The sequence below is a fragment of the Rana temporaria genome, chromosome 1 (genome assembly GCF_905171775.1).
Source record: "Rana temporaria chromosome 1, aRanTem1.1, whole genome shotgun sequence".
Classification (NCBI taxonomy): Eukaryota; Metazoa; Chordata; class Amphibia; order Anura; family Ranidae; genus Rana; species Rana temporaria.
Genome location: NC_053489.1, coordinates 550336037 through 550355386, shown reverse-complemented (window position 1 = coordinate 550355386; position 19350 = coordinate 550336037). Strand labels below are relative to the sequence as shown.

General features: G+C 40.2%; 1 protein-coding gene across 2 annotated transcripts in view; it reads left to right on the top strand.

The window, feature by feature from the left end:
• The window catches only part of HPGD (15-hydroxyprostaglandin dehydrogenase), a 141689-nt gene that overhangs the window by 63018 nt on the left and 59321 nt on the right, over positions 1-19350 (top strand). For both annotated transcript variants that reach the window (XM_040333565.1, XM_040333556.1), the window contains exon 4: positions 14039-14135. In XM_040333565.1, coding sequence (XP_040189499.1) covers positions 14039-14135 — 97 coding nt within the window. The remainder of the gene's footprint in view (positions 1-14038; positions 14136-19350) is intronic.

Genomic DNA, 19350 nt, shown 5'->3' with positions numbered 1-19350 from the left:
TTTTTTTTTTCTATCGGTTAATTTTAAAACAAGTTTCACATTTTTTAACCGATGGATAAATAACCAATGGGGCCTACACACGATCGGTTTGGTCTGATGAAAACGGTCCATCAGACCGTTCTCATCGGATTGACCGATCGTGTGTACGCAGCATTACTGTCTCTATCAGAGAAATTAAACATCAAAATAAGACACACCCTTCCCCTTCCCTTAAATCTAAACTCGTAACCCTAAGAACCTTCTTATTTCTTGAATCCTTTGAAAAAACCCAACAGAAACTGAATAATTTCTTACACACATAAACCCCCACCTTTCCCAGACCCAATTAGCATCTCTTAATGAACCCTCCACCCAACGGAATATCAGTACAGAAATGAACCATCTCGCCAATTGCAAATCTCCTGATAGTGACAGGTGAATACTATAAACCAGGGATATGCAATTAGCGGACCTCCAGCTGTTGCAGAATTACAAGTCCCATGAGGCATAGCAAGACTCTGACAGCCACAAACATAACACCCAGATGCAGAGGCATGATGGGACTTGCAGTTTTGCAACAGCTGGAGGTCCACTAATTGCATATCCCTGCTATAAACCATTCCAATCTATCTTAATCCCACATTGGTGCACCTTATATAATAACACAGCATCTTCTTCATATTTTCCTGCATAAATCTTATTATTACCAAAAGCTTATCAAGGAAGCATCCAACATCTCTGCAGAACTTTCACCTGATTTCATTGCTTAACCTTGCCCTTAACCAAGATTATGCTCATTCCACAACTCGTATCTATACAGGACACTTCCCATACCTACACTTCCCATACCTATCCCTCTGAGCAATTCCTTAAAATCCATACATAACCTATATCTCTGGCAAGGAAAGAGGCCTCACTGATCACAATCCCACCTTATTAAACACAAATTGGTTGGAGGATCAGGCCTCATGGATTTGGTGACTATTACACAGCCACCATTCTAGCAAAACTGAAATAATGGTTTCTTCCCTCACCCACTACTTCACTACTTTTATGGGGACCCATAGAATCAGCTCTCATACCACACTCAAATTTGGGCACGTGGCTATCCTACTAGGAGTGCCCACACCTTCTTGTTTATCACCAACTAGGCTGGCTTCCATGCAAGCCTGGCAGAAAATATCACCCAAAATCACAGTCCTATACCCTTAAACTCCTGATATTTATATCCCCCTGGACCAACAAATGCATACATTACATTAATAACCAATTTGACAACTCCACTATTAAAACCCTTGAAAACCTCAATGCAGAATCACATGTAGCCCACTCCGAATTTTACAGTTACCGACGCATAGCCCATTTACCTTTCTAATAATCAAGCACTACCCTGTAAATTGCTTCAACCTGCATGGCTATATCTAAATAACAAGTCTATCACACAAAAAGGCATTTTTCTTTTCTACACCATATTGCAGCAAAAACGTACATTTGTCAAATCCAAACCCTTTGTCCAATGGTAATCTGATCTAGGATCTTCATACACTGGTTTACAGTAGCTAAGAGCATTCAGTTGAATATATAGAGCCACTTGCTGCACCTCTCTGTGGGAACTCGCCACAAAATCTCCCTACGTTGTTATTTACCCCAGTTAAAATCACAAAGTTTGGAGCCAATTACTCCCTTATGTGCTTGAGAAACTGCAGATCCACTGGGGACATCGTCCATATATTTAGTAAGATACACTCACTTTGGACCTCAACCTTCTAACTCCTATCTGATATCTCCCACATGTCCATCTCTCCCTGCACAGGACTGGCATTACTCAATCTAAATACCACTCCTATTTTACTAGTGGCAAGATTTAGCATTACTAGATGCTGGAAATCCTCCCATAATCCAACAATCTTAGACATAGTGGACCTTGTCCATGTACACTGCCCCTATGAATTGATAAAAGCGGCAAGCAAAATTGCCCAGGATGCAACTTCAGTGGCACCCATGGACACACTTTCAATTTAATGTGGCCAACTGTAGACCTGCAGCCCACATTTATGACATTAATAACATGACTCCCACTACTGCTGCTGACCACGGCAATCTTTATACGATTTAAATTTCCCATTTGACACCTTTACTTCCTACACATGCTGCAGACCCCTAAGCTTTTCTAACCTGAACTTACTGAAAAGAGGTGTGTCTACCATGAAGATGTGCACCAGGTGGTGTCGACTGTTTTTGTTTGGTTTCTCCTTTTTATATGTGATGTAAATGGGAGATTACCTCCCTTGATTACAACTTGGGCACGCAATAGTTATGTATGTTTTTGTGAACATTTCTTTAAAACTAATTAAAAAAATACAGCATCACAGCAAATTGTAAAGATGTTCCTGTAATCTAGTAATGCTTATTTGTACTTTTACGGTTACTACGCAAAATGTTGTTCGTCATAAACGTGTGCATAAATCTTATCGAGGAGCTGGTGTCTATATGTTTGACCAAGGACATCAACAGTACAAGCTTGAAAAGGGAGTGAAAGATGACATAATACCGACCCATGAAGAAAGCAGGGTATATGATTGATAACATGGAAATGTGGAAAAGAAAATATCTTCCAGGAGTACTGCAACCCCCACAGGAAGGATGAAGATTTGCAAGCAGCACTTGCAGCAACAGATTAATGGTACTTTGTACCATTGTACCATAATTATACCCCCTGTTCCATTTCTATTACTTTGTTTCCGGTTGAAACTTACTGGAGTTTATTTACTAAAGGAGTAGAAGTTGTTCATTTGGCAAAACAAATGTTTGCTTTACGAGTGTATATTTACTTTGCAAAGTGAATGATAGTAAATTGGAAGTTAACTTTAACTACCAAATCATGTGCAAGTGAGATTTAAAAAAAAAGATGATTTTTTGCCAGCATATAATTGGCTGATTGAAGTGAATATTGTTTGTTTTCACCTTATTTTTAAGCTATGTGTGAGCCTTCGCCTTGCCAAGTGAACAGTTTCTTCTTCTTTTTTTTTTTTAAATCAACCCTATTAAGTTAATGGAATCACCTTTTACCTTTTTGAAGCTTTTTGTGTGACTATTCTTTCATCTTTTTACAGAAATAGTAATAGCTTCAAATCAATATCCTATAGCAGGCTAAAACGCTAATAAGCAATAAAATATTGTATTTGCATTGGAATTCTTTTAGGTCCTGTTACTTTAAAGCATTTTATACAGTGCTTGTGCTGTGTTATCTGGCCCCCTGTATCACCTGAAATACCTGGCTATGCCCTCCTATTTGTAAATCGACCACGTTATATCATGGCTGCTGAGCCCTGACACCGTAGTCAGTTTATGTGCCTCTGTCATCCGCTCTCTCCTGTCGTCCTCTGTACTCTCCTTTGTCTTCTCCCCCATCCTCACCTCCCTCCACTCCCTACCTGTCAGATCTGTGTCAATGCCGCTCTGCTCCCCGCCCCTTCCTGTGGCTGAAATTACGAACAGTTTTACACCACCTTTAATCATGTAATGTGCTCCTGTGTCTGTGCCTTATAAAAAAAAATGAAGCTATATACCCGATTTTACAGTGCCGATCGGCGCTTACGTGACCAGCCACCTCTCTCCTCCTTCCCTCCTGACTGACATCAGCGGGGGGATCATTGGCCCTGCCCACTGCAGCTGTCAGGCCGAGAGAGGAGATCAGCACTGTGAAATCGGGTATATAGCTTCATTATTTTTATAAGGCACAGACACAGGACCACATTATATGATTAAACAGAGGATGGTGTAAAATGTACTTAGTGGGTTAACAACCACTTTAAACATTTACAATCAAATACAAAAAAGGGACATGCCCATGTCTTTTTGTTTTTTACACTTGCAATTCTGTGTAAAATTCTCTGGTTGCCACAAACCATTTATTACTTATTTTCTGAGAAAACGAATCCTGTGAATATAATTCTGCAAACAAGGGATTCCCAGATCAACCTATCAAAGTCCCACTGCAGTCAAATTAGATGTCTAATTATTCACATCACTGATTGTTCAGAAAGAAATTACTTATATGCATGGTCTGCCCCCTCTGAATTCTCATAAAAGCAATTAATGTGGGAATTGGTGTTGTTTTTTTGGGGAGGAAAGCTCAGACATTGGAAAAATATCTTGATTTCTCTATGTGTTATTTGACAGTACAGAATCTACATATGTCTTTTTTTACTCCCTTCCCAGACATCTTTTTTATTTCACTCGCTTGCCAAAATAATAAAGAAATATTCCTCTTTCCTTTACCCAGTGTTGATTTAGAAATCCTTTGTGTATCTGTGTGCAGACATATTTACATATTCAGGGCTTTTTATTCTCAAACAATAGGTGCTTAAACTCAACCACGACCCCCCAAAACCCCTCCACCCACACACACCCTCCAAATCACATCAAATAGTAAGTGTGGTCAGTCAAATTGCATGAACAGTAGGAGGGTCTTAAAGGGGCATTAAATACCAGCATTGCATTACATACAGAGTGCAGAGCTGTCATTTGTAAACACAGAAACCGGACTTCTGTGTTTACAAGTGATTGTGGTGAGCAGCCCAGTAAACTAACAATTTTAAAACAAGTCATCATTGACTTGTCTAGCTGCATTTACTGTGAAGCAATGTATCCTCAAATATCTTCAAAAACTACAACTAAGAATTTAAAGCTGATATTCAGTTGTTTGCTAATAATTTACAGCACCTGCTGTTTATTTACATTAGAATGTTACATTTCCAGTTATTTCTGCTGCCATAGTAAATAGGGGAAAATAAGCTATCTTTTGTCCCTTAATGGACGCCAAAAAATAGATTTTATGGTAAGTTCAAAAATCCTGTTTTCTTGTGTAATTCAGAGACATCCATTGAGATGTCTAAAACCAGTCTAACTGAGAGGTGGGCAACAGTAACAAAACACTAAGGCCGCGTACACACGGTCGGACAAAACCGATGAGAATGGACTGAGGTTCAGTTTTATCGGTCCAAACCGACCGTGTGTATAGCCCATCGGTCTGTTGTCCTTCGGTCCAAAATTTTAAAACATGCTTTAAAATCGAACTGATAGCCCGCTGCCCGATCGGTCCAAACCGATGGTTAGTACAGAAAGCATCGGTTCAAAACCCATGCATGCTCAGAATCAAGTCGACGCATGCTTGGAAGCATTGAACTTTGTTTTATTCAGCACGTTGTGTGTTTGACGTCACCGCGTTCTGACCCGATCGTTTTTTGGAACGATGGTGTGTACGCACATCAGACCATCAGGCCACTTCAGCGGTGAACCGATGGAAATGGCCCGTCGGACCATTCTCATCGGTTTGGAACGACCGTGTGTACGCAGCCTAATAGGTCCACATAAAAAATAATAGAACTGGGGGCAGCCTGCATCTCAAATAGCTTGCCGGAAGGATGGAATAATTTGAAGCCACAACATCAACCTGGTAAAACTTGGTGAGTGTGTGAACTGAGGACCAGTTGGCAGCCTTGCAAAGTGGAATAACAGATATGTTATGTTGAAAAGTCCAAGAAGCAAGAAATGGTGGAACCTTGTCCTTAAGAACATAAGATGTTATAATGATCGTAATGAGCCAAAGAGAAATTTTGGAGCAAGAAGCTAGTTCCCTTTTATGGGGACCATCAGGCATTCTACAAATATATAGTTTGGCTTCCAAATGGAAGCAGTGGTTTAAAGTTAACCACCTGCAAACAAGAACTAAATCCTGGTAGTTAAGAGAAATTTCCTGCTGCTGTAATGTACTGTAGCGACAAGGAAAAATAATGTTTTGGTTGAGTGAAAAGGCTAAAACTACCTGAGGAAGGGAGAACCCTTTCTGATCCTGTGTAAGACCGAAAAGGGGACAAGGCTGCCAGCTTAGACACATGTCTCACAGAGGTGATTTCAACAACGAATGCAATCTTGAGAATGAGAATGAAAATATCCCTCATAAATCCAAAAGGCAGTTTTTGAAGTGCCCGCAGAACCAAATTCTAATACCACAGAGTCACATGGGGTTGAGAAGCCACATGAGAGTCACCTTGTACAAAGGTCTTAATCAATGAATTGGTGGCTAGAGGTCTTTAGAATAAGATTACAAGGGCTGTGATTTGCCCATTGGGGGTATTTAGGGCCAAATACTAATCCAGAGATTAGGATTCTGCTATTGGTGTGTTTTCTGGGGCAAATTTGTTTTAAGCTATTAAGTGGGAATGACCAAATCAGAGATACCCTGTCTGCCAAGGCCTGGGTTTCATCAGCCATGCTGGTAAAGCCAGCGACCATGGCACAGGGTGGTAAACTCATCATTGGAATAGGAAATCTGTCAGTCATTTAAAGCTATAATGGTCACCAGAATGCCAATTTTGTAGACAAATATTTGTAGGAGGAAAGGTATAGATCAGACTTTACTGATCTCCCAGGGCCACCAATGCATCCACTGCTTCTGCCAAAGGATCCCTGCATCTGGAGACAAACCTGTCCAGATATTTTTTTAACTTGGAGGCCAGGAGGTCTACATTCAGTGTCCCAGGTGTAGGGACCAATCTCCAGGGTCCAGGCCCTGTTAGAGCTAGCCTGTTGGCCGATTGTCTGCACCTTAAATGTGAACAGCAGACAATGCTGAAACATAGAGTTCTGCCTAGGATAAAATTATTTCTGTCTCTTGCTCCAACAAGACTTTTGGTTCCTTCCTGATGATTTCTGTGCGTCACTCCTGCTTTGGCTCACTGAATCCTAATGGGATGACCCACCATTCGGCATGTCCAGAGCTCCAAGGTTAACCAATCTCTGAGAGATCCAGATTGATTATCAGGAGAAGAGATACATATGGAGACCAAGCCCCTGCACTGGCAAGGTGTATAGGGCTCATTCCCAGCTCTTTAATCACTTCAATACCAGGCACTTACACCCCTTCCTGCCCAAGCCAATTTTCAGCTTTCAGCGCTGTCGCTGTTTAAATGACAATTGCGTGGTCATGCTACACTGTACACAAACATTATTTTGTTCCCACAAATAGAGCTTTCTTTTGGTGCTATTTGATCACCTCGGTGGTTTTAATTTTTTGCTAAACAAATAAAAAAAGACCGAAAATTTTGAAAAAAAAAAGTTTTGCGTTTGTTTCTGTTAGAAAATTTTGTAAATAAGTAGGTTTTCTCCTTCACTGATAGGCATGAATAAGGTGGCACTGACGGGCACTGATAAGGCGGCACCAATGAGCAGGCACTGATGGGCACTTACAGGCACCGACAATGGGCACTGGTAGGTGGCCTGATGGGTGGCACTGACATTTCGTCTAAGATAGACTTGATCACGTGATCACTTTGCAGTTCATGTGATTTGGCTATTTTGCACTTTCTGATCCGTCAGGATCTTTCATTTCGGTAAGGGTCAGCATTTCTAGTGAGCGGTGATGCCAGATTATTATTATTTTCACCTTTGCAGCAGTGTGCAATTACACAGATTTGATACATTGTTGGACTTTATATATTTTTTGTCACTTATTGGACTATTTTTATTCATATTTATGGTCTTTTCACATATGTTCATATGACCTGTGAAGGCATATTCACTCTCTAGCGCAACTCCACCTTTTGCCTATGATATTTATGTTTGTATAACATTTTTGAGTTTGCTGCTTCTTTTTTATTGTTATTGTATTTGGTAAGCGCACTATTTCACATTTCCAAAAAAAGAAAGATGCTTGAGTCTTGACTGCCGCTGCAGCCATGGCCCGGTAGAACCACTGAAACCTGAGGACATATGGGTACGTCCTACTGGCTGGAAGTGGTTGATGATTCCAAAAGATATAGCAGCCCCCAATGATTGTCCCACACAGAATAATGACACTGGGTCATACCCATACCATAACCCTGGGCCTGTTACAAGCAGAGCCCAGAGCCTTAAAGTGATTGTAAATGATCACCTTGTAAAACAAGCCATTCAGTTTAAAAATGGAAATGAAAGGCAAAACATTTTTTTGTATAGATATAAAAATACTTTATCATTAGATTTATTTGCACTAATTTTATTCACATAGCACTTTGTTAAACCAGTATTTAGCACTACTTTAATATATTTATAACATTTTCTGGGTGCTGGATACACTACAGAAGTCAGCTGCTGTTTACGCCCTCACTATAGCACTTTATTAATATTATTGTATATTTTGTTGAACACTTTTGGTAGCGCATTAGTATTTTGTTTACAAAAATACATTATAAATACCCTTTCCCCCTTTTTTATGTGATCACATTCCCTTTGTTCTCAGCGGCATAAGAGCTGGGAGGAGGAGAAGCGGCAGCACACTGAGATTTCCAGTGAATGGCTGTGCAGCGGGGGCGTGTCAGGACAATTCTAATCATTGGAGGACTGCAAGCTGAGTTCCAAGCATAGATGAAGAACTGACCATGGTAAGCACTCCTGCTTAGTGTGGTCAGTTTTTAATAGGAAAGCAAGGGGACTAGTAGGAACACCAGAAATTTCACATAAAGAAAGCACTACAAAGAGAACACGATACTTTCTCATTAAAGTACATGGTACAGCAGGCTCATATCGGGAATATGAAGTGTTGGGGTCATATTCCAGGCAAATCTCACAATCTTTTGTCCAGTGGGGACCAGGTACTGCTTTCCAAGCTTTTGCTGGGATAGTCAATCCTGCATAAAGAGCTTAGCTCAGCAGCTTGTAGATGAAGTCTCGATAAAAGGGAAAAATTTCCTGAAAAAAAAAATATATATATTTTTCACAGTAGAAAAATATGTCAATCCTCCTGGGACACCAGCAAAAAACTTCAGAATGCTGGAAATGGGAGGGGTTATACCTAGCTGGTCACTTTTTTTCTTTATCAGTTTCCAAATCTTCTCGTAGGTAGCATTTAACCCAATTGCCTATGAAGAACGCAAACATGTGTGCCTTAATGAATGAGTGAAGCATAGGTAGATTCAGTAAGAGTTAGGCCGACTTATCAGTAGATAAGCCGACCTAACTCAGAATCTGCGCCGACTTATGTTTAAGCGTATGCTCAAACAGAGATACGCTTAAACATATCTAAGATACGACGGCTTGCGCCGTCCTATCTTAGATTGCAATATTTTGGATGGCCGCTAGGTGGCGCTTCCATTGCGGTCGACGTAGAATATGTAAATGAGGAGATACGCCGATTCATGAACGTACGCCCGGCCGACGCAGTACTTTTACGCCATTTGCGTAAGAGATAGGCCGTGTAAAGTTACGCCGCAATGCACGTAGCCACAATGCACACTGGGAAATGTAGGTGCCCGGCGCATGCGCAGTTCGAAAAAACGTAAAAAACGTGAGGTCAAGCCTCATTAACATAAAACACGCCCCCCTCAAACACATTTGAATTAGGCGCCCTTACGCCCGCCCGCTTTAGGCTACGCCGCCGTAAGATAGCAGGCAAGGACATTGTGAATCATGTGCTTGCCTATCTGACTTACGGCGGCGTAGCCTAAACACGCTAAGCTACGCCGCCGCAAGTTTGCTCCATTGTACCTGAATCTAGCTAGCAGCCTCTAATGCAGTGTTTCTCAATTCCAGTCCTCAAGGCGCACCAACAGGTCATGTTTTCAGGATTTCCCTCAGATGAAATGGCTGTGGTAATTACTAAGGCAGTGAAACTGATTAAATCCCCTGTGCAAAATAATGGAAAGCCTGAAAACATGACCTGTTGGGGCGCCTTGAGGACTGGAGTTGAGAAACACTGCTCTAATGGAACCCGATTGGCCAAACCACTTTAGTATGACAGACAGTACAGTATTGTGGATAGAAGAGAGTCAACCTTGGGATTGGATTAAAGTTGTGTTGTATAAAAAACATGTTTGTGCAGCAATTATAGCGTCACTAAAGTTATGATTGAAAATTAAAGTTGTAGCTTTACCGGATTTAGTAAAAATTATGAAAGCCCTGTAACATTTTATTTGGAAATAATAATTTCTCAGCTTTATATCTTGTTCCGAAAGGATATCCTCTAGATTAAAATGCCAAGCGTTATATGATAAATAAATCATCTTGTGTTCTCGGTAAAGTACAGTATGTGTTCTTTTCCTTGGAATGTTACCATCTACACAGAGAGCATTCCCAAAAGAAAGAAAGTTGCTGAAATATGTAAATCCCTGTATCAACAAAGATACCACACTGAAAAAAAAAAACCTCTGCTCAGACTTGTAAGGAATTGTCAATTCTCTGCAAAGTTTGTCAGACTGTGACAGACATGACTAGTGAGTAGTGATAACTTCCCAGGAATATTTTGTATCCTGCATGTTAAGTCCGATCACAGGAGATGGGGTTATTTGTTGGCTAGCTTTTGAGGGGGCAGTATAGTCTTTTTTTTTTGTGTACAATAATATTCTGAATATAGGTGTAATAAAACCACCTTGCAGAGTTTGTCATCCTGGACATCGAGATATTTTTTTTTTTTATCTTTAAAGCGGAGTTCCAACCACAATTAGCATTTTTTAAATGTATGTCCTTTTATCCTGCGTTTTTATAATATAAATCCGGTCACTTACTATTTTACAATCCGTTGCCGATCTGCATAGATATTCAAAAAAGGTAGTTTATAAAACTATGTCTACACCGTTGTCATTTTGCTTGTGGGCATTGTGAAGCCTACAAGCACTTACTTCCTGGAAGTCTTGGATGGGGAGTGATAATTGGACAGTGCACTGCATCCTGGGAAATTATGACACACATTTCCCAGGAGCATTAGAGGGAGATGATGTCAGAATCCTAGGTGGTTTCAAAGGCAGAATTTTTTTTTTTTTTTTTTACTTTTTTACGTCTAATGAGCACAATAATGAAAAAAAAAATTTGGGATGGAAACTCCACTTTAATATGTAGGTATGAGTAAACTTTAATACTAATTCACAGGTACTACAGGTGTTGATGTAGATGATTTAATCCTCTCAGTTGTGCTAACTGTGGTGGGATTAGACTCAGTTCACAAAGCAAACAAATCAGAAAAGGAATCCTTATCCTTATGTTAAAAGGATCATGTCATGGTAAAGCTAAACTCCAGGCAAACAGATCAAATACATAAACAGGAATTGTTATTCCCACCAAAGGAATTGCATTTCTCCATCTCTATTCATGAGATTTACTCAGCTTTATCAGACAGCAAAGCTCTGTCTGGCAAGAAAGGAGACCAGATTTTTCCCTGCTGCAGTTGAAGTGGTTGTGATTGAGTGAAGTTTTGATGCTGCACTACCCACAATGCACAAATAGTGAAAAACAAAAAAATGATTGTAATTTAAACACACAAGCTATTAAAGATAAATGTAGCAATATCTTATATCTGCTTTAAGGACCATAACATCAAACTATTGCTCTTTTTGCCTAGGCCAGAAGAGCGGAAGTGGAATTGGGTACCTGTCAGAAATAGATATCCGCTCCCATAAAAACAAATTGCATTTATGGTGGAGAGGATGAGTGGAATTGACTGCTACGGCGCAGCCAGACAGTTCTGGGAGGCCATCATATGATGTACTCCCATGATCGCGCCGTAACACAGTTGATCACAGTTCGGGGTAAAGCGGCTCTTTTGGACACAGCTGATCACGTGGTAATCAATGTAAACACAAGACGGTTAACAACATTTCCTTTCATCAGGCTAACAGCGAGAGGAGAGCCGATAACCAGCTTGTGTAAAGGGGACATCGGCACTGATAATCAGGGCACATCAGATTATCAGTATAGTCCCAACAGTGCCTGCCCGTGCTGCTAATCAGTGCCTCCTCATTTGTGTCACTTATCATTGCTTCCTATCAGTGCCCATCAGTACAGCCTCATCAGCGCACATCAGTGAAGGAGAAAAATTACCTGTTTGCAAAATTTCATGACAAACTTTCTTTTATTTTTTTCTAGTTTTCAGTGTATTTTAGTTTATTTAGCAAAAAAAAAAAAACCTAGTGGTGGTTAAATACCACCAAAAGAAAGCTCTATTTTTGTGAAAGAAATAACAATTTCATATGGGTACAGTGTAGCATGACTGCGCAATTGTCATGCAAAGTATGCCAGCGCTGAGAGCTGAAAATTGTCCTGGGCAGGTAGGGGGTAAAAGTGGCCAGTAGGCAAGTGGTTAATGTGTTTAAGAATTGATTTATCTCTGAATATATTGTACATTTGTGGCTAAACTGTAGAGGCAGGTGGGGGTGCTTCAGGGGATGTTGAGAAGATGTTGAGGGGATGTAAAATGGCTCTTTATAGTTTAGTAAACTTCTATCCAAAACTTTTTTTGTTTCAGATTTTACTGCTATGTGAAGCTTTGTTGAAATTTTTTTCCCACACATTCAGTTTTTTTTTCACCAGGAAGTGAGGCAAAATGAGTCGCAGACAGTCCTGTGTATAAAGCAGGGTATACATGGATTGAAAATACTAGCTGTATTTCGGACTGTGTGTGCCGCTATCTGTTCAACAGAGACCGGTCTAACCAGCTTCTGTCAAATGGTCATGCTAGGCTAGAAAACCAGCATTTGATTATTGCTTGCAAGTGCTAATCTGTGTATCCTGGTGGGTGGGTGGGGAGGGAGTCCCCCGGTCTCCCCTGTCAGAATACAAAGACACAGCAGGAGAAAGCTTGTGTTGATGTGGAGATCAGGTTTTTACATTAAGCCTGCTGCTGAACAAAAGAACAAAAAACAAAGTGTATATTCTGCTTAAGACCTGATACCTAATTACAACCCTATTATCACTGAAAGAATTTGTTACTTTATTGGAAATATAAATAAATAAATATATATGTGTGTCTGTATATATATATATATATATATATATATATATACACAGTGTATATATATATATATATATATATATATATATATATATATATATATATATATATATAGTGTATATATATATATATATATAGTGTATATATATATATATATATAGTGTATATATATATATATATATATATATATATATATATATATATATAGTGTATGTATATGTGTGTGTATATATATATATATATATATATATATATATATATAGTGAGGTTGGGACCCTTTGCTGTGGGAGAAATGGCTGCTTTACGCCAAATTCTGTAGAGAAACACACGTTAATGGGTCAGCTGTGTTTTGGGCTTTTTAAGTCTGACCTGAACAGCATTCAGGGCCCCACCCCACAGACAGGAGGTCTGTGCTAGGAGTCAGGTGACTCCCAAAGCTCTGTGAGAGAAGTCACAGAGTGGATGCATCTCTGCAGGAGGCAGAGGTCATTAATATTGGAGCAGCAAGACGTAAGCTAGATGTGTGCTTATCTCTGAAACTGGTAGTTCTGAGAAGCAGAACTTGGGGCGCTAAGCTAAAGGCCTGAAACAGTCGGATGGCTAGTGTGAAAGCCGGGAGGCTGAACTGTTGATGTTTTTCCAAGATACAGGAATGATGGAACCCCCTTGCAAGGGCTACTTTTGTATCTGTGAACTTTGATGTTTTTAAATAAAAGTGGGCTACCGGGCCCTTAAAAACTCACTCCTGGACTGGCGTACTGACTGAAAAACGCACCTACCATTGGAGTCTGATTCCCCAATCTTACAATATATATATATATATATATATATATATATATATATATATATATATATATATAATTTATATTTATTACTATATACTTTGTAAGGATACAGCAGTGGGCCAGTATAGTATCATGGTACATATTTTTTACTCTTGGTGGACCATAGCAAAGTCAGCTTTATTTTGGCAATAAAAAGCTATAACAACTGATTCTGTGCCGTACTATTTCAGTAACTGTACATAAATAATGCACACATACACCATTATTCTTGAAATAGGGTGTGAAAGATCCTATGGGTTATTTCTACCTTAATAGGCATCTTACCAGGGGCTATTGTATATATGTGTAATGTTCCACTTATAGGTCTTTAGAGGCTTAGTTTTCAATCAGTAAAGTTTTTAACTTGCTGTGCTCTGTAGGCAGTCTCTGATTGCAGGTTCTGTACTGGAAATTGCACTAGAAATGAATCTATGATGGATGTATAGCAATTACATTCCCACATTTTCTATTTCAGATTTCGGTTATTAGAGGAACATATATTGGCCTAGAACTCATGAACAAGAAGAATGGAGGTCAAGGAGGTGTCATAATCAACATATCATCTCTAGCAGGTATGACATTGCCAATAATAGTAGAAGAGGTTTTTTTTTTTCACATGTACAGAATACAGTACATACAGCTACATGTTGCAGTATTCAATACATGAGGAAGATTACTGTGTTAGTCATTCTCCTTTTTCCAAATGATTGTAATGATAATGGGAAGCACTTTTTTCTTGTAATCAGCCCATATTTACTGGTAATTGTAGGGCAAAACTCTAGCTAAACAGCTAAATTGACAGTTGAAATATGTCACTGTAGAGAAAGTGTCTTCCACCAGCTAATGAAAATCCTTCTAACCACACGTGAGCAACTAAACTAAAATGCACTCTCTAACATTGAGCCCATGTTCACATTGAGCCATTTTGACATGCGATTTTGACATGTCAAATCTCCGCTTATTCAGGCAACATCACCGTCCGAATCGGTGCAACGCTGACTTTGCAGCGCCATATCGATTTCCAAAAATTGTTCCTGCACTACTTTTGGTGACTTTGGGGGATATTTGAATAGATGTCTGTGCATGAATCTGTGCCCATCAGTGCTGCCTATCAATGCCCATCAGTGCTGCATATTAGTGCCACCCATCAGTGCCGCCTACCATTGCCCATCAGTGCTGCATATTAGTGCCACCCATCAGTGCCGTCTACCATTGCCCATCTGTGCCGCCTACCAGTGCCCATCGTCGGTACGTACCACCTCATTGGTGCCACCTTATCGGTGCCGCCTTATCAGTGCCCATCAGTGAAGGAGAAAACCTACTTATTTACTAAATTTTATAACAGAAACAAACAAAACAAAAAAACACAATTTTTTTTTTATTTGTTCAGCAAAGAGGTGATCAAATACCACCAAAAGAAAGCTCTATTTGTGGGAACAAAATGATAAAAATTATGTTTGGGTACAGTACAGCATGACCGCGCAATTGTAATTTAAACAGTGACAGCGCTGAAAACTGAAAATTGGCTTGGGCAGGAAGGGGTGTAAGTGCCTGGTATTGAAGTGGTCAGCCTTGTACACACGCACGGTTTTCTCGGCAAGAACCAGCAAGAAAACTGCTGGCAGAGCTAAACCGAGTAAACGGTGCGTGTGTACGAGACTTTCAGGTTTCTCGTCAAGAAAACTGGCCAAAATCTCGACGAGAAAAATAGAGAACCTGCTCTCTATTTTCTCGTTGTGATTTTTGGCAATGTTCTCCTACCGAAAAACCCAAGAGTGTGTATACTTACCTGTCGCCGTGGAAACCCGCACATGCTCGAAATGACTTTGACGCATGCGCGGTAGCTTCCTAGGCATAGGTAGGGTGTTGCAAGATGGCGGCGACTGGGAAAAAAACGTGCATGCTCAGAAGCAGGTTATGAGAAGGGAAATTTGCATAATCAGGCCAATGGGTGTCGTCAATCGAATGGAACTTCCCCTTTATAGTGCCGTCGTACAGGTTGTACGTCATCACGCTTTTTTTTTTTTCACGATCGTGTGTATGCAAGGCAGGCTTGACAAGAATCACGTCGACAAAAACTTTTTTTTTCCATGACCTTAAAAACGGTCGTGTGTACGTGGCATCAGTCAGTTTACTAAGGGAAATGTAGTCAGAAACACGTTTTATTTTAATAAAGTGGGATGTTCAGAAGAGTAAATGCTTGAATCTATGAAAAGTAAAGCTATATATTTGCTACCTAATATTACTCCACTACAATTTATTGCCACATAAATTTAAAATGATGCCACTGAAAATCCATCAAGAAAGACAAATGGATCCACATGCTTATCTTTTAATTACAAACATTTGGACATCGAGACTTATATTATAGTGCTCACTTTCCAATTATGCTTGTGACTTAAGATATTTGCAGTGAAGGTAGACAAGGACTGCCCCATCTGTTTGTGTGTCTTCTCATTCAGCCTGAGTGAATACATTGCTTTGTAAAGCTACAATAATTTATCCAGGTTATAAACATATCACCCATCTATTCTCTTAAGTCTGGAACCATAATTCATAGTCCTTTAATTAAATTCGAGCATCTATTTTAAAACTCTTTTTAGTTGAAGGGCCAGCATATGTAGAATATTTTAGAACATTTTGTAGCATATTTAAAAATGTAAAATTTGCTATTAATTAGATTGTTAGGTTTGAGATGCCCCCCTCAGTCTGCTTCATTCATTTTCTCTCCTTAACCACTTAAGGACCGCCACACAATGATATACGTCGGCAGAATGGCACAGCTGGGCACATGGACGTATATATACGTCTGTAATCGGCGCTCTCTCTGGAACGCATACAGCGACCGTGCAATGACGTCATCGCTCGGTGCCACGTGCGTTCCAGCGTGGAACGCGGAAGTGCGAGTCGAATCAGTGCTTTATGCATACATATAACCAGGACAGTGTGGATAGTACACGCTGTCCTATTATTGTCAGCCGTAGCTGGCCATGCTACAAAACTACTGGTACCACCCAATCCCTGAGCTGGAAACCATGCCACGCCGGATCCCTGCTACAACCAAGCTAATTCCTTAGCTGGATCCATGCTGCCATGCATACTATCATTGCTGAGGACATCCTAAGATATCTTCCTCCAGGAGACCCTGCACTACAGAATCCCATTGCTGCTGCGATACTCTGCTTATTGGACAAAACTCATCCTCTGCAAACGGAAAAGTACCATCACTACGTCACAAATTACTGCTCTAGAATTATCCGCTTTTATATATAGCCTTTACAAAGTACCTGTATTTGGATCTGGTATTATTAATAGTATCCTGCTGCTTGAGTTTACTTATTATGCCTTCAACTGACTGCTCTGCAATATCTTAAAGGGACATACATTCTCATACCAACTGAGCTATACTTGCCTCTCCCACGCAAATGCTAGTTGCATACAGTATTCTCATATGCTACGTGCTTGACATGTGTTGTTAAATGTATACGGGCTTCCGCCCTAAAATATTGAACATGTTCGCTCTAACTTTTTCATGCTAAGGATTGAAGGTATTGTAATACCTCCACCCTTAGTAGCTCAACACATTCTTATATGTGATAGAGATGATGTAGTGAACCCCCAAACTCCTGTTCTCTGAATGGAGTGACGCCTGGGGCCCATTACTGAATAATCACATTACATAGAGAAGTGCATTGAAATCTTTCCTAACCCGCAGTTGTAGTTCACTCTCGTTCACCGTAGTTTGTGACAACATCCCCTTTAAGAGCCCAGCCGTGGGTCGCAAGCTTGTGACCCGGTCCGAAGCTCCATGACCACACCCTCAGGACCCGCGGACCCGATCGCCGAGGGTGTCCCGCGATCGGGTCACAGGAGCTGAAGAACAGGGAGAGGTGAGTGTAAACAAACCTTCCCCGTTCTTCTCTGTGGCAATGTCAGTGATCGTCTGTTCCCTGATATAGGGAACGATGATCACCGACGTCACACGTCCAGCCCCGCCCCCCTACAGTTAGAAACACACATGAGGTCATACTTAACCCCTACAGCACCCCCTAGTGGTTAACCCCTTCACTGCCATTGTCATTTCCACAGTAATCAGTGCATTTTTATAGCACTTTTCGCTGTGAAAATGACAATGGTCCCAAAAATGTGTCAAAAGTGTCAGATGTGTCCGCCATAATGACATAGTCACAAAAAAAAACCGCTGATCGCCGCCATTAGTAGTAAAAAAAAATATTAATAAAAATGCCATAAAACTATCCCCTATTTTGTAAACGCTAAAAATTTTGCGCAAACCAATCGATAAACGCTGATTGCAATTTTTTTTTTACCAAAAATAGGTAGGAAAATACGTATCGTCCTAAACTGAGGAAAAAAAACATTTTTTATATCTTTTTTGGGTATATTTATTATAGCAAAAAGTAAAAAAAAAATGTTTTCAAAATTGTCGCTCTATTTTTGTTTATAGCGCAAAAAATAAAAACTGCAGAGGTGATCAAATACCACCAAAAGAAAGCTCTATTTGTGGAAAAAAAAATTATGCAATTGTCAGTTAAAGCTACGCAGTGCCGAATCGCAAAAAGGGGCAAGGTCCTTAACCTGCATATTGGTCTGGGTCTTAACCGGTTAACTCCCTAACTTTTTCTTCCTGATTTTCTATGAAAAGTAAAATAGAGCTATACAAGACCTGAATAATAACAACAACATAATACTAACAGATTGCGCAATGATTTACAAGATGAAGGCAGACAGTGTAGTAACGATACGATTCAAGTCAAGGGAATAACTAGGGCCCTGCTCAGCAGAGTTTACCGTCTAAAAGGGAGGGTCACGTGATAAAAAAAATTAATAAATTGTGAGGGATGATCTGATGAAGAAAATTAAAAGTTCAGTTGTTAGGAAGAGGCAGGATAAACTTCTCTTTGGAGATGGGCTGTTGAGGATTGTACAAAGGTGGATAGAGTAGGAGATAGTCAGACAGATTTTGGTAAGGAGTTCTGAAGGATGAGATAAGCTCTGGAGAAGTCCTGGAGGTGAGCATGGGAGATAGCGATGAGGGAGCTAGGGAGCAAAGAGGTCTTGGGAGGAGCGATGAGATGATTTGATTTGGTATTTTGAAAAGTTTAGTGATATAGTTGTGGGTGGCTTTGTAGGTTGTTGTTAGTACAGTGGAACCTTGGATTACGAGCATAATCTGTTCCAGGAGAATTCTCGTAATCCAAAGCACTCGCATATCAAAGCGAGTTTCCCCATAGAAATCAATAGAAACAAAATGAATTTGTTCCACATTGACTTCAATGGCATGCAATACCGCATGTGGCCAGAGAAGAGCCTCGGAAATGATCGGGAACAGCTCAGCTGACCTCGGAAACCCACGGAAAGGCTGTTTTTTTGTATCATTTAATTATTTATTTTTCCACCACTCTATTCATTCTGTCACCATGGGCTTCATATAAAGTCCCACCTCCTTGTTTGCATCATTGCTGCTTCTTGCTGCAGTGGTGATTTTGCTGTCAGTCATGGCTTCATTTAAAGTCCCAATTTCCCCAATCCCCCTCTTTTTAGTTTTGAATAGAATGGGAAAAGATTAGAACCCCTTTTCAGGGTTTACTGCTATCTCGGGCCCTGTTAGAGAGATTTCCCCTAATGTTTTGTTTTGGGGACAGCCTTTTACCAGACAGGAAGTGAGGAAAAATCTGCACCTGAGGAACAGACAACTATAAAAAGCTTACAAAGGTTCCAGCACCCCTACTTGACAGAAAAACATACTTCTGTCTAGGGTGATTCTGC